The sequence below is a fragment of the Pelodiscus sinensis genome, chromosome 9, assembly GCF_052426305.1.
Source record: "Pelodiscus sinensis isolate ZL-2025 chromosome 9, ASM5242630v1, whole genome shotgun sequence".
NCBI lineage: Eukaryota > Metazoa > Chordata > Testudines > Trionychidae > Pelodiscus > Pelodiscus sinensis.
In genome coordinates, this window is record NC_143060.1 from 12,123,429 (window position 1) to 12,149,566 (window position 26,138).

A 26,138-nucleotide genomic window follows, 5' to 3' on the forward strand; every position below is an offset into this window, starting at 1 on the left:
GAATGAGACATGAAAGCATTTGCGCAAGAAGCACTGATTTCGGACAGTAGAACGTCAGTGCTTTTTCACAAAATCAAGCGTCCAGTGTAGACAGCTGGCAAGTTTTTGCACAAAAGCGGCTGCTTTTGCGGTAAACATTGCCAGTCTAGACGCAGCCCAGTTGTTTCTATCTCAGCTGCCATCTGTTCAAAATAGCACAAAAAGTGAAACTGATGGGTTTTGTCTATTGCTGTGTGTACAGTTCCAAAATGTGGGACGATAGAATATTCTAAATGCATGATGCTAGACTGTCACTGATAAAATTAATAGTACCACAAAGTTTAGTTGCTTTCAGGTTTTTCTGTGTAATATCGAGCCCGCCAGTTCTTTTCTGTATCAAAAAGTGTTAGTGCAAGTAGTAAACACAAGAGGCAATTTCTTACATATAGAATCTATCACAAGAACCAGGGAGAAAACATCCTTATACTTCTAAAAAACACATGTCTATTGATACATAGCAGGGCTTTTTATTTGCATGCAGGCTGCTGCTAGAAGCCAGGACGTTACGTTATGTGCTGCATTTACTTCGCTGTTGGTGAATGATGATTTCCTGGAGCAGGTGAGGTGTAGGTCTGGGGGAAAGCCTTCTAGAAGAGACAAGAAAAGATGCAGGCATTTTAGGAGTGGAAGAAGGTATTAATTAAATTCTAAAGTTTTAAGGGGGGAAATATTTGCCTTCTGCTTGGGGTAAAAATTGGTATCTGTATAATGATCATTTGGTTATCAAAAGATAGTTATAAATGTAAACATGCAAAAATTAAACTCAAACATTAACTGTAATGTGTCACTTAATGCAAGTCAGTTAGGAGAAAATGGTTATTTCTTACAAGGTAAGAGCAGATTTTTTGAACTAGCAGAAAACTACTGCATAGATGTACTTCTGGCTTCAAGCCCTAACAGTTGCAGTTACCTATGTGCCCAGGACGATGATCAAGATTCAAATAATGGAAGGATTTATCATTGATAAAACACCTGATGGTGCTTTTAATCCATAGAGAAGTGACTATTTATGTTGTTAGGTCTCAGTCTCCAAAGGGCCAGTGTGTTAGTCAAGTAACACAGCAAAGCATTCCCATATTAGGTTTGGCTGTAATGAGTTCATTCGAGTGAACGTCTTGCACACAACCAGACTGCTGAAAAATGACTTTATTAGTCAGTCTTGAGACAGCAAGTACAACTCAGTTGATAATTATGTTTGATGGTTGAAGGATAGCCATGCAGGAAGTCACTCCAGAGGAACTTCTGTAATGGCTACAGCCCACTGCTTGGCCAAAGTGTCAAGATTTTATTAAAGCCAGTTTCAGCATTTTAGAAACTTATGGGTAACTTCATAGATTCCAACAGACTCCTTTATTTTTTCATCATAGTCATTCCAGTCCTGTAAGAATTAAAATGTTACAACATTATCTTAACAGAAAGGGGTAGTATTTAAAATCACAAATACTATCTATTCCAAATTTGGGTTCTGTATTTTCTGAAGGAAGAGTTTATGTCCTTAACCTGTCTAATTCTATGTCAAACAAAAGTGAACACTAAACAAATTAAATTAGCTACAATCTTCTTAGTAGTTTTAGCTTAAGGAATCAGATTTTATGTGTCTGAAGACTGTAGCTAACAGACAAGTCTGCAATCATGGTGCGTGAAAGGATTATTTACAATACCCCATCTGGTCAGTCAGACAAGCAGATCTTCCTGTCATGTGGAATACCAACAAGAGGAACTGAATTTGAGATTCCTGCTCATGGCCAATGAATATTTAGAGCATCTGTGGGCTTGATTGCAGGGAGACATTTTGCTGTTTAAAGCAGCAGATCAAAATGCACTATGGATTTTTTAGTGGGCAGTAGCAGGCTCTGCATGGCTGGCTACCGTGCTGTGGTTCATGCTCCAGCCTGCTGTGCTTCCAAGTATATGTATGCAAGCCCAAAGAGTCTCCCTCTAAGCTTACAAGCAGTATTCAGCACCTGGAAAATTTCTCATGACTTGCCCCAACAGTCCCAGATCAAAAGACCACCAGTGACTCCATTACAGATTTCCCAGTTGGTCACCTTCTCCATGGTTGTGGGGGAGAGGGAGAGGGTTCCCCTAGTATTTTTTCAAGAGTAAGCTACAATGATACTTTGCCTATTCAAAATATTGAAGATGTCCATGATTAGACACTTCCAAAGAAGCATCCTCAGGGTACTATTTGGAAGTGTCTAAAACCTAACATTCATGTTTCAAGATTGTTTCCTCCACTTACGTTACTTTTGAATGGAATAAGGAACTGGGACTTAAGACCATCCTTTTACACTTCTGGGGACAGGTAAACTGAGGAAAAAAGATGTACCTTTTCCAGCAAGTTTATTTCATTAAAAGGTGTGCCAGACTCTGCACCTTCAGCAGCAAACCCAGCCTACAAACCAGAATTAAAGTACACTTAGGTATGAGTCCATAAGTTTTAAATATGTTTAAAATAGCTAAAACAGGATTATACAGTACAAGTATTCATCATTACTGGAGCTTGCTTTCTTACAAGTGGGTATAAAGAATGGCCAAATTATCTGACCTATGGTTTCAATATAGGGTATGACCCTCAGTTTAATAAACATGGAGGGTTTAAGCCTGACTGTTCATGTAATTGAAATGCCCAAGTTTTATTTTTATATGTTTGAGTCCAAAAGACAAGGGATGTAGAATTTCATTTTAGCCTATAGCTATAGGAACTTAAAATTATGCAAGTAATATAGTAAAGCAAGGAAACCTCAGTTTTCCCTGAAAATTGTCTAACTTTTTTTCCTCCCAAAGAATCCCTATGGTATCACAGACTTAAATGTATCTCATATGTCTGTTAGCAGTGAATGCATTAGATTAAAATAGTCAAGATATTGCAAGGCATTTGACAGTGTACTCCAGTTTCACAGCAAGCTAAGAATGGAAAGCAAGAGAGGAAAAAAGACAAATTTTCTGTTTTGATTTAAACAGAATGAGAACCCAGACATCTCTGGCAAAGGGACCAACTGATTGTAGCTATCACCACCCCGAAGTTAATTTTAACTACAGAGGAGTGAAACAAACAACCACAAGGAGAATCAACCAGATTTTAATTGTAACCAGATTAGACTCCACACAAGCAACACAATTTCAGAGTGAGCTGCACTGTTCTTTGTCTACGTAACCATCCTTTTCTAACAAAAACTGACCTGAGAGAACTACACTGAAGTTTCCACCGGTGCACACATGAGCAGAGGCAGTGCCACACTCATCCAATCTTACCGTCCTCCCCTCCCCAAACAATGACACTAAAGGGATTACTGAGGAATAAAGAGGTCAACCAAGGTGGCTGCCTCTCTGGGATCCAGCACCCAAAGCAATGAATGAATTTCTAAAGATGGTACAGAACATGCTCACATATTAGGGTTTACACTTGGGTTAAAAAATATTTAATATTGCAGATTACTGTTATATTGGTCAATCAAATTCCTCAAGCATTTAAGAACAAAGACACAAATTAAAGAATGGACAGTCTAAGAATCTTTCTTGTGAACTACTTGGATTCTTTGCTGTGTATACAAGGAACTATTTCCTGGTTTTGCAAATGAATGCATACTGGACCTGCCTTGGATTCTTTGTAGACATAAAGCCCCACTAGCTTCTGAGAAGTTTGATTAAACAAGGAATGCGCTTTCTGGCCACAAACTTTAAAATGTTTTGGGGTTTGTGAAGATTAAAAATGTAGTCATACACATCCCACAATACACAAATGTCAATGTGAGTGGTGCATTTAGATCCAACACTGTATGCAGCTTTTACGTGATCAGAATCCAAGTCAATGTGAGTGGGGGAAGAAAGCAATAGATTTGCATCTCCACCAGCCACACTACAGAATTGCAGCAAAGAATGGAAGAGGGGGATACAGAGCCAGTGTCACTCAGTACACATTTAACAAAAAGATCTACAGAACATTAAACCATGTGACAGGTTGCTGTAATACCAGCAGGGCTTGTATTTTTCTTTTTTGTGGCTTAAAGTTGATACTCTAATCTCTGCTAAATGGAGCTGAGTAATGAAATAGCTTGTCTGCCCCCTGCTGACTGGCTAAGGAGTAACGATAGCTGAAGCTTAGAACATACCTAATTAACGAAACAGGAATTCTTATCACCCAACTTGCCAATATAGCTTTCAGCATGCAGTTATTCTGCTTACACCTATAGGCTGTGTTTACATTGGCATCCCTTTCCGGAAATGGGATGCTAATGAGACACATCGCAATTGCAAATCCGCGGGGGATTTAAATATCCCCCGCAGCATTTGCATTTACATGACTGCCGCTTTTTTCTGGCTTGGGGATAAGCTGTAGAAATGCGCCAGTCTAGACGTGATTCTCTGGAAAATAAGTCCTTTTCCGGAGGATCTCTTATTCCTACTTGAAAGTAAGATCTTGCACAAATTCTAGAATACTAGGACTGGAAGGGACCTCAAGAGGTCATCGAGTCCAGTCCCCTGCCCTCATGGCAGGACCAAATACTGTCTAGACCATCCCTGATAGACATTTATCTAACCTACTCTTAAATATCTCCAGAGATATTTAACATCCTTAGGATATTCCAAGGGGAAAGTCCCCCCACCTCCCATAAAGGAATCTAAAGGGTAATTTCCCCAGTGAGAATTTTGATTTTATTGGGAAACATATCAACAGAAATAGTTCTCATTAACTTCAGCTCAATTTTAATTATATTAAAAAGATTTTTAGAGATTTAGGACGTATTTTATTGGATTGCTATTTATGACAGAACTCGAACTTGATCTGGAGAAGCCAGGCTGACTTCAGCTGTATATGAGAGAGATGAATGTAAAAAACTGATGGATTCATAAAGAATGAGGGTAAGACTCTAGATTTATTTATTGAGGCATCATAACATGTAATGAAATACTTAGTCAAAGCTATCTTTTATGCACACTGCTTAAGACTTAACTTTGAGACTGTTGGGTTAAGAGTTTTTATAACCTCCCCTCTTGGTATTATTGAAATGAGATTGACAGCTGAGGGCCATGCAAACATGCATTGTACACACTCACAGGCATGTCACATTTTATTATATATACACACACATTACTTGTTCTGGCTGTAAAGCCACTATTTAGTTTGTGTCCTTGACAAGTGGGCTTCTAGAGGAAAATATACTAGTTACAACACACACCGAAGTACTCCACTTTATATATGCTTAGTTTTGCACAGAAACAGGAAAGCTTTATCGATACTTGACATTTCCTTTCCTTCGTATTAGAAAATGAGCTAGAACAATAATACAATTTAAAATGTCACAGCAGTCTATAGGAGGGATAAAGCACAGGTTTTTATTTGTTAGTCTACGTAACTTACTCCTAATCCTACTGGAATAATAGCTTAAATATAGCAAGGAGTTAGCTTACGTAGACCATGACCAGACATATGCAAATCAACAGCTGACAGCAGGAAGAGAACTGTAGACTCCAAGGCCTGAAGAGACCTTGACCTCCTGTATAACACAGGCTATCAAATTTCACCAAAATAATTCCAAGAGCATGTATGGTAGAAAACAATACTAATTGTTATTTTAAAGTGATTGATGATGGAAAAATCCACCACTGCTCTTTATAAATTATTCCAATGGTTAATTATCATAACTTAAATTTACAGTTTATATCCACTCTAAATTTATTTAACAAACTTCCAGCCTTGGAATTGTGTTATACCTTCTCTGTTAGATTGAAGAGCTAATTATCAAATACAGGCAGTCCCCGGGTTACGTACAAGATAGGGGACGTAGGTTTGTTCTTAAGTTTGTTCTTAAGTTGTTCTTAAGTTGTAGGTTTGTTCTTAAGTTGGTTTGTTCTTAAGTTGAATTTGTACGTAAGTCAGAACTGGCGTCCAGATTCAGCCACTGCTGAAACTGACCAGCGGCTGACTACAGGAAGCCTGAGGCAGAGTTTCTCTGCCCCGGGCTTCCTGGAATCAGCCGCTGATCATTTTCAACAGCAGCTGAATCTGGACGCCTGGGACAGAGCAGCTGGGGCGCTGCCGGGTAGGTCCCCGCAGCGCCACACGTCGGCGCTGCGGAGACCAACCCGGCAGCACCCCAGCTGCTCTGCCCCAGGTGTCCAGATTCAGCTGCTGCTGAAACTGACCAGCAGCGGCTGAATCAGGATACCTGGGGCAGAGCAGCTGGGGTGCTGCCGGGTTGGTCCAGTAGTGCCGAGGAGCGGCGCTGCGGGACCAACCGGCAGTGCCCCAGCTGCTCTGTCCCAGGTGTCCGCGAGAAAAGCCTGGTCTGCTGAAGGGGGAGGGGAGGCGCACTAGCTGCGCCTCCCCCCCCCCCCCCAGCAGACCAGGGAAACGCGGGCGGCGGGACCGAGACACGCCGCGGTCCCGCCACCCGGCTCCTCCACGGCTTTGCTCCGTGTCTCCCTGGTCTGCTGGGGGGGCCCCCCAGCAAACCAGGGAGACTCGGAGCAAAGCTGCGGAGGACCCGGGCGGTGGGACCGTGGCGCGTCTGGGCGATCCCGCTGCCTTCGTCCCCTGCGGCTTTGCTCCGCGTCTCCCTGGTCTGCTGGGGGGGGTCCCCCAGCAGACCAGGGAGACGCGGAGCAAAGCCGCGGAGGACCCAGGCGGTGGGACCACGGCGCGTCTGGGCGATCCCGCCGCCCGCGTCCTCTGCAGCTTTGCTCCGCGTCTCCCTGGTCTGCGGGGGGGTCCCCCAAGAGACCAGGGAGACGCGGAGCAAAGCCGCGGAGGACCCGGGCGGTGGGACTGCGGTGAGTCTGGGCGATCCCGCCGCCCGCGTCCTCCGCCGCCCGCATCCTCCGGGGCGAGAAAAGCCCCGTTCGTAAGTACGGATCCGACATAAGTCGGATCCGCATAACCCGGGGACTGCCTGTATTGATTCCCCATAGAAGTAGCTATAAAATAGATCAAGTCACTCCTAAAAGCAAAGGAAGCTTCAGGAGGTAGCCAAGTTAGTCTGTACAGGATAAACTTAAAAAGCAACTAATGGTCTGGTAGCACTTTATAGACTAATAAAACATGTAGTTTACATGTTTTGTTAGTCTATAAAATGCTACCAGACCATTTGTTGTTTAAGTTTATCTTAAAGCAAAGGTTAAGTTAAATAAATTGAGCTCTTAGAGTCTGTAAATATAAAACATGTTTCACAATCCTTTGTTCCAGTGGCTCTTTTCTGAACCCACTTCAATTTACCGCCATCCTTCTTGAACTATGGACAATATATTCCAGCAGTTCTTGCATTAGTACCAAAAATAGCAGTAAAGTAACCTCCTTACATCTATTTGAGATTCCTCTTTTATGCATTCAAATAATTCATTAAACCTTTGGACCAAAACTTGTGATCCCCAAATCTGTTCCAGAATTACTGCTTTCTAGGATAGTTCCCTATCCTGCAAATATGGCCCACCTTCTTTGTTCTTAGATATACAATATTCAGCCATATTAAAAGGCATATTGTTTGCCTGTGCTCAGTTTACAAAGTGATCTAGATTCACTCTGTATTAGTGATCTGTCTTTTTAATTATTTACCTCCCCCCCCCCTTTTTTTTGGTCAGCTGCAAACTTTATCAGTGGTGATTTTGTTTTTTTCCAGGTCACTGAAAAATGTTAAGTAGCACATGGCCAGGAACCAATCTCTATGGTACTCCACTAGAAACACCCACTCAATCATGATTCCTCATTTACAGTTACATTGTGAGACCTAATAGTTTAATATGTACCAAATTACTTTTCTGTTCTTCTAGTTCTCAAAATGTGTGGAGGTACCAAGTGAAATGCCTTACAGGAGTCTAAGTATAGTGCATCAACACTAGTACCATTATCAACCAAATTTGTAATCTCATTTTAAAAACAAGAGAGTTTGACAATCTATTTTCTATAAACTCGTGTTAATTGCCATTCATTGTATTACCCTCCTTTTAGTCTTTATTAATTGAATCCTTTATCAACTGCTCTCTTAGCTTATCCATGTCAGATTGACAGGCCTCCAATTACTCAGATTATTCCATTTACCCTTTATAAACATTGGTACAACATTAAGCTTTCTTCCAGGCTTTTGGATCTCTCAGTAAGTCTTGGAACACTGAGGAAATCAACATTAACAGTTCCACAAGTCCTAACCTGCTCTTTTAAATCTCTTTTGAGTCACATTATGTGGACCTGCTGCTTTAAAAAGTGTATCTTTAGTAGCTATTATTTCACACCCACCTGAGATACTACTAGAAAGGAAAAGGAGTTATTATATGATATTACATCATCTGTTTTTCTCCAAATACAGAACAGAAATGTTTATTGAACACGTCTGTCTTTTTTACATTATTACTGATTATTCTATCATTTCCATCTAGTAAAGGACAATTGTCTACAATTCCTAGCTCGTGATTTATATTAGTAACTATCAACTTCCTGTTTCTTCTATTTATTAAATTTTATTTTTCTACTGTTGCTTTTACTTCCCTTGTAAACCAGGTCCATTTTAAACAGTATGTCAGCCTTCCTTCGATTGTGGTATTGTGGTTTTTTTGGGGACCATCTAGTAAAAAAGTGTTCCTACACAATTCTCAATAATCGTTCACATTTTTCTGATTAAGTTGTTCCTTCCAGCCAGCGTGGCTTACAATTCTTTTTACAGCTTTATAAAATTAACCCTTTTAAAAGACCAAGTATTTCTATACAAGAAGATTTACCTGGTGTTGCTCAGGTCGTCAACTCAATTTTTATTTCTTGGAAAATAAAATGAAAATGTACAAGTTTCATTTAAATCATTGCTCTTGGAGTGGTGTGGGGGATGAGGAGTTCAGTGTGTTGCATGCAACAACCTAGTGGCCAGTTAGACTGAAGGCAAGAGAAGAGTTGGGCTTTATCGATCTTGACCAATACTCCAGATATTGGCGAGACAGAACCAAAGAACGATGCAAGAAACTGAATCTTTTATAGAAATTCCTTCTTATGCAAAACTATGGATTTTGCTGCATCATGTTGTAATCAGTCACCTTGTAGCATATGTTTATCTGGAGATCGTTTTCATTGTTGTTTTGCTGACAATTTTTCTGGGTGTTGCTCCACCCTGATTTAGATGGGATGTATTAGGAATGCTTGCTTCTAATTTCAGGTTGTCAATCTGTCCCCCATCCCTGTCATCAAATTCAATGGGTAAATATGAAAATTGCTTGGTGTTTGAGTCTCTGGCCCCTCCTCTGATCATCTGGATGCTGTGCTGGCCTTCAGACTAATCTCTTCTCAAACACTCATTTTCTTCACTCACACCAACAAAAATTACATAGTTGCTTTTGTAAAAACAAATATAGTACTTTACTCTTAGAATATTTTGTAACTACTATTACAAATTCTTCCATAATACAAAACACATTCTTACATTTTTAAATTAAAGAAGAGAGCAATCCTAAGGGTAAAAGGGTAACCACAGTGAATCACGAGGACCCTTCTGGTCTGTTCCTGCTTTAACGTTAACACCACAGTTAGCTTGTAACATCTTTACCCACAACTCTGGGCCATTGTTTTCTGTTACCGGCAAGGTACATTGAAGCACATTACATTGAACAGGCTATATTCTGGCTACACTTTTTGTCTCTTATGAGCTTTTCTAAGTTCTTTCTCCAATTCTTTGGTGGTTCATTCCTTTCTTCCTTGAACCTTGGGTACTCATATTTCCCAAATCTCTAAGAATTCTTCAGCTTCTCGAATTATCACTAGCCATTCCACTTGCCCTTCCAGTTCAAGAGTCTTTTCTTCCAGTATAGCCATCAGCTTGCACTTTGTGCATGATTAAGTCCCTTCTGGCTTCAGACAGGAAAGCAAACATGGCATATCAGTTGCAGGTCGGCACCACTGTTATATCACTGGCTGTCTTGAAATGGCACAGAGCTGAACCTGGAGGGAAAGTTTCCCCAGCTCCCTCTGCAACTCTGTCAGTTGCTTTAGTTTGTGGTTCTCAATATTGCTATCCAGTGATTATTACACAAATCTCTCTGCTTAGCTCAGCCCCTCACAATCAGGGAGCATTAAACCATTCAGGGCTGATCAATACTCCAAAGATCAGAACCACACTACCTCACCAAACAGACTGATTCCAGCTGCTTACTCAGGGGCTACTGAATGATCTATGCAGCTTGTATACAGAGAACAATTAGCCAGACAGACCACTCACCAAAACTCAACCTCCAAGCAGAGTCCATAGCTATCCCCTTGGAAACTCTCTTAGGGTGTGTCTAGACTACCTAGTTTTGTCGACAAAAGTGGACTTTTGTTGACAAAACTATACCAGCGTCTACACTACCGCTGAGTTCTGTCGACATAACGTCGACAGAACTCAGCAGTTTTGTCGACGCTGGTATACCTCATTTTACGAGGCATAACACCTTCTGTCGACAGAACTCTGTCGACAGAAGGTATTATTGCCTGTAACGTTGCGTCCAGACTACGGAGTTCTGTCGACAAAGCAGCTTGCTTTGTCGACAGAACTCAATGTGTCTGGACGCTCTTTGTCGACGGAAGTTTTGTCGACAGTATCTGTCGACAAAACTTCCGTCGACAAAACGCGGTAGTCTAGACGTACCCTTAGCTATCTCGGTTTATAGCTCAGTGAGACTCTTTAACTTGATGCTTCCAGCTGTGTGTTCCAAAAGAGACTATTGATGCCTTCACCAAGTCTTGCTCTGCCTTTCAGTCTCATTTTGTTGAGACTACATGTCTACATTTGTAGAGATGGCTAAACAGCATCCAAAGTCAGGTTAGACAACTCTCTATAACTTGTACAGAAACCCACAAAGATCTCTTCTCATCAGTGACCCTAATTAGGCAATCCAAAATGTGAGCTTTAGGACCCCTTGCCTCCTCTTGCTGCCCTACCCTAAAGATCCTCCAAAGAATTCAAGTCTTCCATGCTCAGAACTTACAAAGTACTTCAGGAGGGACTTAAATTAGGTGAAAAGGGAGAGGTAAGACAGATAACTGCAGAGAGAGACAATTATTGGAGAATCACAGTGCACTCCAAAACGAGCAGTGCAATTCTCAAAAAGAGAGTGTGCTACTTCAGTGTAGAGTTTAGCAGAAAAATACCAAAGGACTGTCAAAATAAACTGTTAATAAGAACTCACCTGTGGTTGAAAGTCAACTGGCTCAAGACCCCGGCACTCAAACTCCACGATTGTCTTAAACTTCTCACTGTCTTCAGCCTAGGAACAAGTCAGAATAGCATTTAGTATTTTGCTAATGAAAGGGAATTAGCATCTGTTAGTATAAATATAAAATGTAGTAAAATGTTTAGAAGCAGCATGACCAAACTCTGGATGATTACAAATGGATGATAACTAATCAGAATTTCTTAAACTTAGAGACTGCTCTGGGCAAGTCTCCGAGCTGTTCAAAGGTAGGTTCTTTGAGACCAAGGTAAAACTACTACATATGCTTAAAATATGATCAGTTCAGTGCCTGATGTTGTCTGTGAAATATTTAACAGATGGATTTGATGTGTGAGTCTGAATCAGGAGCAAAGCAAGGTATTAATTGACTGTCACTGCCCACATTATTAAAAATAAACTTCCCAAATGCACAGCTTACTTTTGTAGCATACAGCACCCCAAGGGCTCGTCTACACTGGCCCCTTTTCCGGAAGGGGCATGTTAATTTCATCTATCGTAGTAGGGAAATCCGCGGGGGATTTAAATATCCCCCGCGGCATTTAAATAAAAATGTCCGCCGCTTTTTTCCGGCTTTTAAAAAAGCCGGAAAAGAGCGTCTACACTGGCCCCGATCCTCCGGAAAAAGCGCCCTTTTCCGGAGGCTCTTATTCCTACTTCAAAGGAATAAGAGCTTCAAAGTAGGAATAAGAGCCTCCGGAAAAGGGCACTTTTTCCGGAGGATCGGGGCCAGTGTAGACGCTCTTTTCCGGCTTTTTTAAAAGCCGGAAAAAAGCGGCGGACATTTTTATTTAAATGCCGCGGGGGATATTTAAATCCCCCGCGGATTTCCCTACTACGATAGATGAAATTAACATGCCCCTTCCGGAAAAGGGGCCAGTGTAGACGTAGCCCAACTGTGGTGTATTACTATCAGGAGATTCCTGGGTATTTTTCCCCTGTACTTTTGGGAGAAATATAATAGCAAATAATGGGAAGCCTTCCTTCCCCCACAAGCACACAGAATTTGTGCAAGATCAGGGTTTGGTTGTGCCAGGAAAATGGGATGTGCCTGGAATGTGATTGTCTCCCATAAGACAAAAAGAAGAAGGGGGGTGGGTGTTGATAGGAAGGACAGTTATACTGCAAAGTGACTACAGGCGGGTGGCCACACCAGGAAGAGTGGCCAGGGCTCTCCACGTTGCTGGCCACTGACCCAGGTAAGTGACCCTCTTACTCAAACTCTCCACCCAGTCTTCAGTCACAGTGCTGGACTGTGGGGGGGGGCACCCCATTCCCCACGCCAAAGTTGGAGGCTGGGACCAGGCAATGGAGCCCTGGTTCCAACCCCTCCCCTGGAGCAGCTGGTAGCCAGGCCTGAACACTGAAGCTGCATCCCCCCCCCCCCATGGAGCTGGCAGCTGGTGCTGGGCAGTGAATCCCTGGCCCCCTCCCTGGTGGTGCCTGGGGGGGAGGGTAAGCTACAACACTGTTCTGCCAGCTGCCCCCTAGGCCTCCTGCCCTGAACACCTTCACTTCCCCAAACTTCCCCCACACCTCTCAGCCCCTTTTCCTGACTTCTGCACCTCCCCCTCCCTCACGAATGCCAGTCCCCTGCCCTGAAGGACCTGAGCAATGCTAGGTAAGTTTTCTAGTAATAAACATCACATTTCTAATGCTTATTTCACATACATCTGTAATAGCACAAAGAAAAACTTACATTATAAGGCTTGATTGTGTCTCTTAAAATATCTGAGGAGGAGAAGGTAGAATAATAAAACTTCAAATTTACCAGTCCTCAACACAAACTCAAGAGCTGTTGCTTCAATCACTGAATAAAAAAACAAAACCAAAAACAAACTCCCAGCCCAAAACTGTCGTCCCCCTCCCCCCTGCCCAAAAACAGCCACCATTTCTGTTTAGGCCATCAAAATCTAAAACCCCATTTTTCCCCAGTGTTACCAAAAATTTCATTTCCTGCTTTGTTTGCCTCCCAAGGAAGAAAATGCATAAATACTCTTGTAATATGACTTTAAGGCTCCAACCATATAATTGTTGCTCATATAGATCTCCTAAAGTCAATGGGAGGTTTGAGTGCAAATTACTTACATGATTGAGCGCACAGAACTCCGTTATTTGTGTCTGTCCCCCAAACTTACCCGACTGATTCCTCCAGTGCTTGGCTCCGATGGAAGGGGATTTGGTTGGGTGGCACTGGGTTGCTTGGCTCTGAGGAAGGGGGATTTGGTGGGGGGGGGGGGGGGCTGGGGTTGCTTTGCTCTGACAGAGGGGGATTTGGTTGTGGGAGTGCCTGGCTCTGGTATCAGCTGGTAGAAAACCTGCCAGTCTCCAGCAGCAGCCCCTGGTCAGGCAGGCCATGGACAGGGGGCATGGAGCAGGGGGTGGGGGGCCAGAGGCATGTAAGGGCAGGCAAAGACAGGCGGAGAGCACAAGTAGGGGGTGGGTCTTGGGAGGAAGAGGTAGCTCAGGAGCATTTTGGGGGAAAACGGGACAGTGTGTGTGTGGGGACTTGGGGCAAGAACAGCAGGGTGGGGGATCACAGGTCTGGGTGCTTGTGCCTCCCAACCCCACTTTTTGGGCACTTCTGTGATTCTGGGCTAGAAGAGCTGGGCCCGCCCCAGAGCAGTGCCCAGCCAAGGCAAGAGACAACACGTGGGGAAGCGAGGAGAGCTTTGTCATTTGTGAACTCCTCCCGCAAGTGCTGGGAGCTGAGGCATGGGGGGGGAGGGGCCCTCTTCCCCATACGCTGAATTTGCCTGTGATCTGGGGCCTGGCACCCGGTTCCCTGCCCACTGACTTTCAGCTACTCAACTGCTTGTCACTGGACCACCTCACTTGATTTCATATGGAGCAACTGACAGCACCTTCCGCCTGCTGGAATTGTACCAAGCCCATGTGACCAAGGCAAGGCTAATCCTCGCCAGCCCTTGCTCCGCCCATTGGTAGCACTCAGAGAGCTTTCCCAAGGAGGCCAGAGTTGTTCCCATTTTACAGTTGGGGAAACTGAGGCACAATGGTGGCTGAGACATGCCTGAGGTCACAGACCAGGCTGGACTAGAAGCTCAGTTTCCAGTGGTTCAGGGGCTGTCTACACAGGTAGCGAAGACGTCGTGACTGCAGCACAGGCTGGCATAACCCGGCTTGCTGTAATCTGGCTAATGTGGGGAACAATTGCGGGATGGGGGGTCTTCAGCAATCAGGCCCTGGCTAGTTTGTGCTGCGACCCAGCCACCCCTGCTCAAAGGAGACAGTCCTAGAGCTGCCCACCGGCCTGTGGTGCAGCCCAACTAACGGCAGCAAGGGGCAGAGACTGATACCCAGCAGCTGTTCCCTGCCCCCGATTCTCCCATCTGCTCAGCTGCACCCCCAGGCTCGCTGAGCCCTGTGGGGGGAATGCTTCAGACCTAGCCAATTCACTCCCCTTGCACCGCAACACCTGCCGAGAGGCACTACAGGGCACGGCCCCTGGGACCTCACAGTGTGGGAGACAACAGGGCCTGACCTGACCCCCAATTCAAGGGATCCACTTGAGGGAGGTGCATGGCACCAAAATCCCACTGGTGCACAAGAGGCTACAAGGCCTCTCTAGGGGGCGCTGGCTCCGGTTCAGTTCCAGGGCAGGGGGCACAGGCTGGCTCACGGAGGTATGGATGGGCTGTGGAGACCTGTCCCTTCTAAGGGGCACCAGCCCCTATCTAACCCCATGCAGAATTACAGAACACTAGAGCTGGAATAGGCCTCGAGAGGTTATAAAGTCCAGTCCCCTGCCCTTACGGCAGGACCAAGCACCCAGGGCTACTTAACACATAGCCCATTGGCCTCATGCTGCCCACGGCCAGTTTGTTTGCAGCCCACGGTGAGGTTTGGGTTTATGTGGAGATCAACATGCAGCTGGGATGGGAGCCAAAACTAAAAAGTAGTCAATGTAATGGTCTTCTGTTGAGATGTGTTTTAGTAGTTAAATTCTTGGACTGTCATTGCCTGCGAAAAGTGCTGTCACATGAGTGGAAATCAGGTAAATGTTGCATTTTATTAATGTCAGTAGAACTGACTTAAATAGGGCCTACGTGTGGTACAGTCCTGCCTTAATCTTTGTATTCATGCCTGTCAGTGTGAGAGAATCTATTTGCTTGTATATGCAACCATACCTAAGTTGAGGCCCTCAGCATGTTCTGTGAGTATCAGTGTGGTTCCCAGGGCTTCCAAAGTTGAGTAGCCCTAGTTCATCCCTGACAGGTGTCTGTCTAACCTGCTCTTAAATATCTCCAGTGCTGGAGATTCCACAGCCTCCCTAGGCAATTTATTCTGGTGATCAACCCCCCCGACAGGCAGGAAGTTTTTCCTAATGTCCAACCTAAACCTCCCTTGCTGCAATTTAAGCCCATTGCTTCTCGTCCTATCCTCAGAGGCCAAGGAGAACAATTTTTCTTCCTACTCCTTATGACACTCTTTTAGATACTTGAAAGCTGCTCTCATGTCCCTTTTCGGTCTTCTCTTTTCCAAGCTAAACAAGGCCAATTCCTTCAGTCTTGCCTCAAAGCTCATGTTCTCTAGACCTTTCATCATTTGTGTTGCTCTCCTCCGGACTTTCTCCAGTTTCTCCACACCTTAACTGAAATGTGGTGCCCAGAACTGGACATGATACTCCAGCTGGGGCCTAATGTGGGTGGCTCATTCCCTGCCTAGGGGATGTGAGACTGGGTGGGTTAATTTCCACTCCTTGGCTACATCTACATTGGCAAGATTTTACACAAATACTTTTAATGCAAGTGTTTTTGCGTTAAAGTATTTGCGCAAGAGAGCGTCTACACTGGCATGTGCTTTTGCACAAGAGATCTACTTTTGCACAAAAGCATCCATGCCAGTGTAGACGCTCTCTTGCACAAGAAAGCTCCGATGGCCATTTTAGCCATCGGGCTCTCTTGTGCAAGAAATTCATGTTGCCTGTCTACACTGGCCTCTTGCGCAAGAACTGTTGCGCTAGAGGGCTTATTCCTGAGCGGGAGCATCATAGTTCTTGCGCAAGAAGCACTGATTTCACACATTAGAACGTCAGTGTTCTTGCGAAAGAACTCCCCGCCAGTGAAGACAGGCAGCATGTTTTTGCTGCAAAATCATGCCAATGTAGACACAGCCCTCCTGTTTATTCTTTTCCTAAGCCAGGAGGGACACAGTGGTTCTGATGGGGGCTCTGCAGGAAGGCAGTTCACACTGCTCCCTGCATGAAACCCCTTGTGCAGGTGCTAAACAGCTGTCCAGCCCACCCCAGAGGTGACGGCATTTCAGCGTGCCTGAAGCAACACAGCACCAGCAATGGACAGGGGAACGGCTCCTGGGTGTGGCTTGCTCATGGCTGCTTCAGTCCCATTGAATGGGCCTCAGCCTCTTTCCTTTCCCTCCGCTGCTTTGCAATGGGAATGTAGTCTCTGGAGGAGAGGGGTGGAGGCAGGCACAGGTGTCTCCCTGCAGCAGATGTAGACACGTTTCTGTATTAATCATTCTCTCACTTTAGTTTTTAGCTTTGTATTGAGTCCTTTTACATGGAAACTTTGTAATACATCTTGGTAGAATAGTCCCTAAACAAGTGAGGTAGAGACTGTCCCTGTGGGGTGAATGAGGTGGGAATGGATAAGGTGGAAGGCAAGTACCTCTGGGTAGTTGAGAGGGGAGGGAAGCCAGATCCAAGACCAATGAGCCCTGGGAAGTGGGCCCATTGAAAGGAGACTGGACCTGTGGACGCCTTGGAGGTCAGCAGCAAGGGCTTGCTTTGGGAATCCCCGTCTTTGGAGGAGAATGTGGCAGCATTGAGACTTCCCACAGAAGCAGGTGCCACAGACACTAATTGCATGGGAGGGCTCTCTCAGCACATGCATAAGATGACAGATCTACAGGAGGGGGGAGCAGTGGCGTAGTGGGGCCAGAGGGGTCAGTTGCCCCTGGGCACCAGGCTAGGGAGAGGCAATTTAATCCCATTCTGCTTCCCATCATCCCTCAGCTCGCCTGCTCCTACTCCGCCTGCCACCAGCAGCTAGAGCCTCCTCCCTGCCTCTCTGCTCCTAGCCTGACCCTCCTCCATCTCTGCTGGCAGGTTAGTGCATGCGGGAGTCTGGCCCCAAACTGGAGGGGGAAGGGGAAGATGCAGTACAGGTTCCCCTCCTCCCCAGGTCAGGCTTAGCGGTACAGAAGGTTCAGAGCCCTGCCACATGGTGGGTGGGACGGGGGGACGACGACGACGACAACGCAAATTTTTCCTTTGCCCTCGGGCGCATAACACCCTTGCTATGCCTCTGCCCACATCTACATTTGTAGGAGTTAGTCACTGTATAGGGCAGTACAGAACTTGTAAATACCTTCCAGTATTTTTAACTAGCTTATTACTGTTGTATTTATTCCATAGGAACTGGCTACATAGCAAACATTTTAAATATCAATTTTCTTTTCCTGCATGTTTCTGCAGTAAACTTTTACATAGACATACCTTTACAATGTCACAACTCAATTTAGAGAAAAAAATCTAACTTGGGGTGGACAGAACTTTGTAGAAACGTCCTAAGTACCAATTCAGACAGCTTGCAGCTCCTTGCATGAAACTAAGTTTCTAATATCCTGAGAGGAAAGTGAACACTTAACACAGACACTTGTGTGGATACTATTAGTTTTCCAAATGCAAGTTGAATCTCCCTGGTCTGGCACCCTCGTGACTGGAGTGGTCCTGAACAAGGGACGTTGCTGGACCAAGGTAGGCCAGACCCAAGGGAGTTTGCCGGGGACAACATGGAGGTCTGACCTCTTCCAACGCTTCTGCCTGGCTCTGCTGCCCCTAGCCCGCTCCCAGGACTCTGCTTCCTGCACCTGGCTCTGTGTGTGGGGCAACAGGAGCTGCTCCCAGGGTTTCCTGCCCCCCGTCACTGGCCCTGGGTGCTGCTGTCGACCAGACCGGCTCTGCTTCTAGCTGCTCTCAACCTCTGTGGCTGGGGCTCTCTGGTCTAGCAACATCTGTGGTCCTGCCAGACCACAGATATTGCTGGACCAGAGAGGTTCAACCAGTACCAGACAGGGATTTTTGGGATCCACTCCCGAAACCCTTACTCCTAAAAGTAGTTTCATTGAAGTCAATAAGTGTACCTGTGTAAGTATAAGGTTTTCAGAATTAGTCCTTATTTTGTAAAAAAAGATAGGTGATGAAGAGACAAGGGGTCTATTTTTGTTGGGAATGCTAAGGGCACAAAATACAATGAAGGATGAATCAGGTGCTCCTTTTTATCCTTCTACCATATGGTAAAGGCGAGAGGTCACACAATGAAATTGAAAAGCAAAAAGGGCTTTAAAAAGATAAATGGAAATTCATGCTAGGGTGTAGATGAGTGGCTTTTAAACTGTAGGTCACCTTTGAATGGGGTCACCACGGCTGGCTTAGACTAGTTGGGGTTCAAGGCTCAAGCCAGAGTCCCACTGCTCAGGGCAAAAGCAAAATCCCAAAGGCTTTAGCCCTGGGCAGCAAGACTCAGGTTACAGGCAACCTGCCTAGGGCTGAAGCCCTTGAGCTTTAGCTTGGGCCCCGCTGTCCAGCATAGTGGGGCTCAGACTTCAGTCTCCTCACCTGAGGCAGCGGAGGTTGGGCCGACTCAAGCTTCAGTTCCCTGACCTGGGATCATGAAGTAACTTTTGCTTTCAGAAGGGAGTCATAGTATAAATTAAATTTTGAGAACCCCTATTGGAGACGATCACCAGCTACAGAACAGGAAAAAAAATTCCTTCCCATAAGACACTACTTATTTATGGATATTAGGGGAGGGGAGCTTTCCTTAAGAACTATCCAACACTGGTTAGATACTGACTAGCTAGACCATCAGTCTTCTGTGCACTGTGAATCCCTACATTAATAACAAAGTTTGATAACGGAAAAAAAAATCTAGAAAGTACAGAAGTTATCCAGAAACTTCTTGGCCATGTGTGTTTTTATCCTTTTCTTAAAAATAACTTGCACAAACATGAAGACAAACATATTGTGTGTGTGTGTGTGTGTGTGTGTGTGTGTGTGTGTGTGTGTGTGTGTGTGTGTGTGTGTGTGTGTTTTTTAAGACAAGCATCAGCAAGTAGGGGAAAGTAAACCCCAATAAACATGGCTAAAAAGCAACTTATAACAGAAAGTTAGGACATTCTATTTAATAGATGCTCACTTAAAATGCTTTTATAAATTAGTTTAAAAAAAATCAAGTTGATAGCATTCCTTAAATCACGTGAAAAAGCCTACCAATGGAATTCTCTCTGGAACACAGCTTGCATTTCTGCACCATAGTGGCACTCCCTCTGCCTCCCTTAAGAGGAGCACTGTCCTAAAAAAATTACAAATAGAGCCATCACTTTTTGTCAACTTTTTTTGTGTTCTAATTGAGCAATCAAAAACCAGTGTAGTGACAAAAGTGTTTTTTAAAGGACAATGGCAAACTAACGTGATTATATATATGTATGTTGTTAATGGTCCCCCTCCTCCCCAAGAGAAGGAATATTTATAATTCACAATGCTATGGTTAAAGAAATACTATACATTACATACTAAATTGTAAATAATAAATTACATATAGAATGTGTCTTGACAATACAGATAAATATTCTATGGAAAGAATAGAATGTATTTAACCTTCAACCAGCCTGCAAGTACTACTGATTAGAGCACTAATACTGCACACTGTTGTGCCTACATGTAACAGGTTGCAGAACTGGGACCTGAAAGAACAGAAGAATGGAGTTGTGGTTCAGGATGAGAGTCTGAGGTTCCAATTCCAAATTAGACCACAGACTTCCTGTATTACTTTCGGCAAATCACTTCACCTGTCTGCTTCGGTTTCCCTATCTGTAAAAAATGGGGATAACAATTCTCTATTTGAAATAGTAAATATGAGAAGGCAGTCAGATACAGTGATGTGCATGACAGAAATGCTATAAAACAACACCACTACCTTGCATAAGTTAATTTATTATCATTACTCCTTTTCCCCCATCAGGTTATCTAAGCTTCCAGGAAACCTGCTTTATCATTAGCAAAAAGGAAATGCTCTACTGGTAAAATGCAACTGCAAGGGCACTTTAAAGCCAGTAAGTTTCCTCAACCAAGAAAGTAGATTTGATGAGGGGAAGCTTTTTAAGAAAGACTTAAAATAACAACCACCAAAACCAACCATTCCTACAGCACATTTCATTCAAGAATCTCAAAATACTTGTGAACATCAAGTCTGACAGTACCCCCAAATAAAGATTATTATTAAAAGGTAGGGATGTAAAATGTTGTTTAGTCAGCAATTAAATACTGTTAAAAAGCAATTTAAAATACTACAGGCTGGAGCAGGCTCCCACCCACAGTGTGCTGGATATCCCTAAAACGTGATGCCAAGTCAACCCTTCACATCCCTATTAAAAAGCTGCTTTATGCAGCATTTAAGGTAGCATATTCCCCATTTCCATCAAATTCAATTTTACATAGTATGCACTGGATTTTTTAGTTTGTTTTTAAACTAACATTTTACTGTTCAGCAATTTACCATTAATCGCAGATATTGCCATTTTTCAGAAATCTCACTGCAGTTCCCACATTTCATCTGGAAAAGAAAAACATACAGAGAATAAAGTTGTTAGTAAGTTGCTCAATAAAACAGTTCTAGCCATTCTTAGACTTAACTCTAAACCCCTTTTGTGTTGAAAGGTCGTAGGACAGCTGCCCTGAAGAATCAGGGTCCAGAACCTAAACTGGGGTCGTTTTTCATAGCTCCCTTAGTTTTTTTTACTGAGCTATAACAATGTACACAACTTGAGGATCTTTTCAGGGAATTTTCCTGAGAAAGGAAACAGATTACATGCAGGAGCCAATAAATAAAGCTGGGAATAATACCGTATTTTCCGGCGTATAGGGCGACTGGGTGTATAAGACGACCCCCTATCTTTTTAATTAAAAGATAGGGTTTCATCTTATACCCCAGCGCCCCTCCGCCTCCTTTGCTCCCGGTGTCCCTGGTCTGCTGGAGATGGTCCCCAGCAGACCAGAGGCACCGGGAGCAAAGCCGCCAGGAGCGCCTGGGCTGCCCCCCCGCCGGAGCCCCTCCGCGGCTTTGAAAGCCGCGGAGGGGCTCCGGCGGGGGCGCATCCCAGGCGCGCATGGGATGCGCCCCCGCCGGAGCCCCTCCGCGGCTTTGAAAGCCTCGGGGGAAGCCGGCGGCGGGGCATCCCAGGCGCGCATGGGATGCGCCCCCGCCGGAGCCCCTCCGCGGCTTTGAAAGCCTCGGGGGAAGCCGGCGGCGGGGCATCCCAGGCGCGCATGGGCTGCCCCCCCGCCGGAGCCCCTCCGCGGCTTTGAAAGCCTCGGAGGGGCTCCGGCGGGGGGGCAGCCCATGCGCGCCTGGGATGCCCCGCCGCCGGCTTCCCCCGAGGCTTTGAAAGCCTCGGAGGGGCTCCGGCGGGGGGGCAGCCCATGCGCGCCTGGGATGCCCCGCCGCCGGCTTCCCCCGAGGCTTTCAAAGCCGCGGAGGGGCTCCGGCGGGGGGGCAGCCCATGCGCGCCTGGGATGCCCCGCCGCCGGCTTCCCCCGAGGCTTTGAAAGCCGCGGAGGGGCTCCGGCGGGGGCGCAGCCCATGCGCGCCTGGGATGCCCCGCCGCCGGCTTCCCCCGAGGCTTTCAAAGCCGCGGAGGGGCTCCGGCGGCGGGGCATCTGGCGTACAAGACGACCCCCGATTTTTGGGGGATGTTTTTTTAACATCAGAGGTCGTCTTGTACGCCGGAATATACGGTACATCCCACCAGTTTGTCAACCAAGCTAGTCTTCCGCCAATTAAAACTTAAAAATGAAATTGAAGTCATAAGAACAAGAGAGAATGATGAATATTATTTGGATAGAGGAATGTCCATGATTGTATTCACCATAACTGATCTTTAATGTAAACATATATACGACAACAAATGGTCTGGTAGCACTTTATAGACTAACAAAACATGTAGATGGTATTATGAGCTTTCGTGGGCACAGCCCACTTCTTCAGATGACCAGAGTTTTGAGTTTAGGATGTGCAGACCCACAATAAATGGGAGACAGGGGGGGCGCAGAGACAGGGAGGTAGAGGGAATCAGTAAGTATCTGAAGATTGGGTAGTTAAAACGAAGCTGATAAGAATCAAAGTCAATTGATAGTATCCTTCTTGACATAGGAGTCCACACATAGAGCTGTTTGCACCTTCATCGGCTGTTAAGCTGGTAGTGCCCCAACCATCCTTCATCATGATTGAGTCCATTAGCATTTGAATTGAACTTGCCCATTACCTCTAATTCCAATGTTTCTCTGTGTATCTGGCTAATAGAACTGGCTTGTGATAAGACAGTCACTTGAAGATCTTTTAAACAGTGATTAGGAAGATTAAAGTGTTCCCCAATAGGTTTCTGTATGTTTGCTTTACATATATCTGATGTGTCCATTGATTCTTTCCCACAGAGACTGTCCAGTTTGTCCAATATATATAGCAGTGGGGCATTGCTGGCATAGATCAAATTATTGGATATGCAGTCAAATGACTTTTTGATTTGGTACCTTATGTTTTTGGCTCCATTGACGAATTTGCTAGTATAGATATGTGGGCAAAGTAGGCACTGTGTTTGGTTTCAGGGCTGGGTTTCTGGATGCTTATGATGTGGCTGTGTGGCATGGTTACTGGAAAGAATTCATTTCAGGTTGGGGGGTTATCTGTCAGCAACATACATATGACAGTCACTCAACTTCCAGAAAGTGCTTACATTAAACAAACAAATCTTGACACAACTTGAGGATTAAATCAAATCCTTACTTTTATTTAGATCAGTGGTTCCCAACCTTTTTGAGCAGATGAACCTCTTTTTAATCTATTAACATTTCAAGGACCTCCATCACAGGGGGAGGGAAAAAAACGCATATAAAAAAAAGGATCGGCCCCATCCTTACTTTTAGACTTTCCACAGACATCCTGAAGTACCGTCACAGACCACCAGAGGTCCACGGCTCACAGGTTGGGAACCACTGATGACACAGTGAACATGCTTGAAATGTGCCATGATACCGCTAACACCATATAATCAACTAGATACTGCCAAAAATAAAACTGAGATGGCAATGAAGTGCCATGACAACTGGTCACGTAGGAACCATTCGACACTGGTCCACACTGCAGACTTCCATTAGCTACCAATACTTCGTGCAATTGTCCAGGGGGTTGGAAAATAGCAGAGAGAGAGAGAGAAAAAAAAAAAAAAAGCTTCGGGTGCAAACCCACGCAACTGAGAATCACGGAAAGGCCAGGCTGAGAAGGGTCCTCCCTCGCTCTCCCGTGATAATTTGGGGAAGCGGATCTAACGTTTCATCAGCGGCGGGGGCTCAGACGAGAAGACCGCTCCAGGGGGAGAGTCCCTACTTTTTTTGCTCTTCGTGTGATGCCGCTTTGACGGCGCGGTATTTGGTCCTTTCTTTTCTGGTGCGCCCTACAGGCTTGCATCGGGCAAAAGGGCTGGTTCACCCTTGCCTAGCACTGTGCCCCCCCCCCCCCCCTTGCTAGCAGGGTACGCCGTACCTTCAAGTACCAGCGAAAGTCTTCCCCCACCGGCCTGAGGTTGGTAACATTCTCCAGCGTCGCTTTCAGCTGCAGCCCGATCTTCTGCAAGGCAAAGGGAGGCGGATGGAGTCAGCGCGCTGCAGCCCCCGACCCCAGGCGCCGCCAGCGCCGCGCCCCCCACTCACCTACCCCCATGCTGCAGGCCTGCTACGCTATAGCCACGCTCAGCAGCTGCGCCCAGTCCCGCGGCTCCTCCCTCAGGCATGGGAGGGGCGGGACCAGCGCCGCCCCCCGCGGCTTCGTCACAGATTCACCTACTCCCGCTACTGGCCGGCTACCAACTCTCGCGATGATTGGGGGAGGGGAGGGCGTTCAACGGCTCGTGGTGTTTTAGCGTTCCGGTGGATTTTTGCCCTTCCATAGGAGTGGCCTAAATCCCGTGACTGAAGCTGCACCCGCCCTTAGTCAAGATGGCCGCCATCTGTTACTTTCCATAGGAATGAAGCCTCAATCAAGATGGCCGCCAAATCCCTAGAGTCCCGTTCCAAGATTCCGTGAGGCAGCAGAGGGGCTCATGGGTTTGGGACAGGGAACTGAATAATGAGCTCTGTGGCTACATTCCAAAAGCCCCTTGCCTCTAAGAGATCGTTTGAAACAGTGTTCGGACTTGGGGTTGGGTTGAATTCTGGAGGCCGAAGTTTCCCAATTGGCGCCTTTTTCTCGAAGATGATGCTCAAGCAAGGGAATCTTTTCAACCTAAAATACTTAACAACAAACAGTTATATTCTCCACATGTAAATTTGCCTGAAATATGCTGTTTGCATGGGCAAAGTTCACAATTACTACATCCTTATGTCGGGGACTCGAACCCAGACGGCTTCGGTTCCTTGTCTGGCCGCAAAGAGACAGGCAACACCAGCAAAGTCCAATTACAAGCTGTTTATTGAAGAGTGCACAGAACAATAGAGAGCGGCCCATCTCCAAAGAGAACCAGCCCCGATTTCAGTAACAAGTAGGTTTATATAGACAGTTCCGTCGCGTCATAAAACATTTGTCCAAACACACACCCCCCCCCCTTAACTAGTTGGAAGCTTGTAGTGCTCATGCATACCTAGACAATTATACATCGTGGCCTTAAGCAATTCATAATGCATCAGCAACTTTCTTATCAGCCCAGAAGACAGGTACCAGACAACAAGGAGTTAGGAATAAACGGAGGGCAGAAACAGGGAGTTAAGATCAGTGAGGGAGAACAGAAACAGAGAGTTAGTTTATCAGTTCTCAAAACAAGCTGTTCCACTCACAGCAGGTACAAGAATGCAATTTTTCACTTATCGTACCTTTGCAACCCAAGCAAGTATGTAGGGTGCGCCTTCGCTCGAACCATGTCTCCAGTTCTGCTCAGGGCCTACCCAGAAACCTTTGTTAGCTTCTTTTTGGTCTGCCTTAGCACTAGGCCCTATTTTCTAGGGCCCAACATTTAGCAAGTTAATGCTGCAGTTATGGCACATGGACATAGAAAACTCTTTTTCCATATTTAAGAATCAATCAGCAATCCTTCACATAAAAAACAATCTTTTAACATTTCCAGAGGTTTAAGAACAGCTATCAGGAAAGAGTAGAGGTAGTGTCAGTTTTGATAGTGTGTCCATCATTGAGACAACTAAAACAAAGCCAGCACAGAACTAGAGCTTTTGTTCTTATCTGATTATTGTTAACTGATGTTCAAAGCATGCACTTAAAGACTGAGACACAAACTTATCATGAGAGGTCTGACCAGTTTAATTCTGGGAATCTTAATTTGCTCTGCTGTATGGATAGGACAGTTAAATAATTTTTCCATAAAACTAGATATTGAACTGATCTACAGCAGAGATCATCATGCAGTAGATTGGGATCTACGGTCGATCCTGAGCCTCTGAGAGTGATCTTGGCTGGTTTGGCCAGGAGGCTGGCACTTCAGATGCCCCTCCTCCCTCTGCTTTGCTCCTCCTGCCCTCTGCCTTGGAGACATACCCCTTCCCATAGCATCCTGCTTCCTGGGTAGAGAAAGGGATGATACCAGAGTGTCCCGCTCCTCCCCACTTTTATCGCCACAGAGCAGAGGGGGTGTGACAAGGCTCGGACTGAAGAGTGTTTGCTGACAGCTGCTTCTATGTCTGAATGTGCTTACCATATTTAAAGAAGCAATGTTCATCCCTGTCTCTCTTCTCCTGACCCAACACATACTTGTTACTACTTCTTTCAAAGTATGTTATTTCAGATTTTTGACTGGACTGTACATTTCATAAATTTTATCTCTCTCTTATGCTTCAATTTAATTATTTGAGTAGTGAATTCTCAAATGCTTAACCTGTC

The 26,138-nt window shown here is 45.2% G+C and overlaps 1 protein-coding gene across 4 annotated transcripts; it reads right to left on the minus strand.

Annotated features, from left to right (window-relative positions):
- Positions 1-490: 490 nt before the first annotated feature.
- CZIB (CXXC motif containing zinc binding protein) lies at positions 491-24,174 on the minus strand. 4 transcript variants are annotated; one of them, XM_075935993.2, is made up of 8 exons: positions 23,970-24,174; positions 23,799-23,882; positions 20,760-20,816; positions 19,475-19,556; positions 12,920-12,951; positions 11,179-11,256; positions 2,369-2,434; positions 491-626 (listed from the first exon to the last, which is right to left on the minus strand). In XM_075935993.2, exons 1-8 carry the CDS (start codon positions 23,973-23,975, stop codon positions 561-563), a joined length of 471 nt encoding a protein of 156 aa, XP_075792108.1. In that variant the 5' UTR covers positions 23,976-24,174; the 3' UTR covers positions 491-560. The 4 variants fall into 4 exon arrangements, with proteins under 4 accessions (XP_075792108.1, XP_025042080.1, XP_006126439.1 ...); XM_006126377.5 differs by lacking the exon at positions 491-626 and adding an exon at positions 1,171-1,417 and having other exon boundaries at positions 23,970-24,159; XM_075935994.2 differs by lacking the exon at positions 491-626 and adding an exon at positions 1,171-1,417 and having other exon boundaries at positions 23,966-24,159.
- Positions 24,175-26,138: the final 1,964 nt, after the last annotated feature.

Bases quoted from the DNA above. Each gene is read 5' to 3' on its own strand.
- CZIB (XM_006126377.5), bottom strand. The intron at 19,557-20,759 runs GTAAATTGCTGA...TAATTTTTTTAG, and splicing joins GGCAATATCTGCGATTAATG to GACAGTGCTCCTCTTAAGGG. The intron at 11,257-12,919 runs GTAAGTTTTTCT...ACTTGTTCCTAG, and splicing joins ACACAATCAAGCCTTATAAT to GCTGAAGACAGTGAGAAGTT.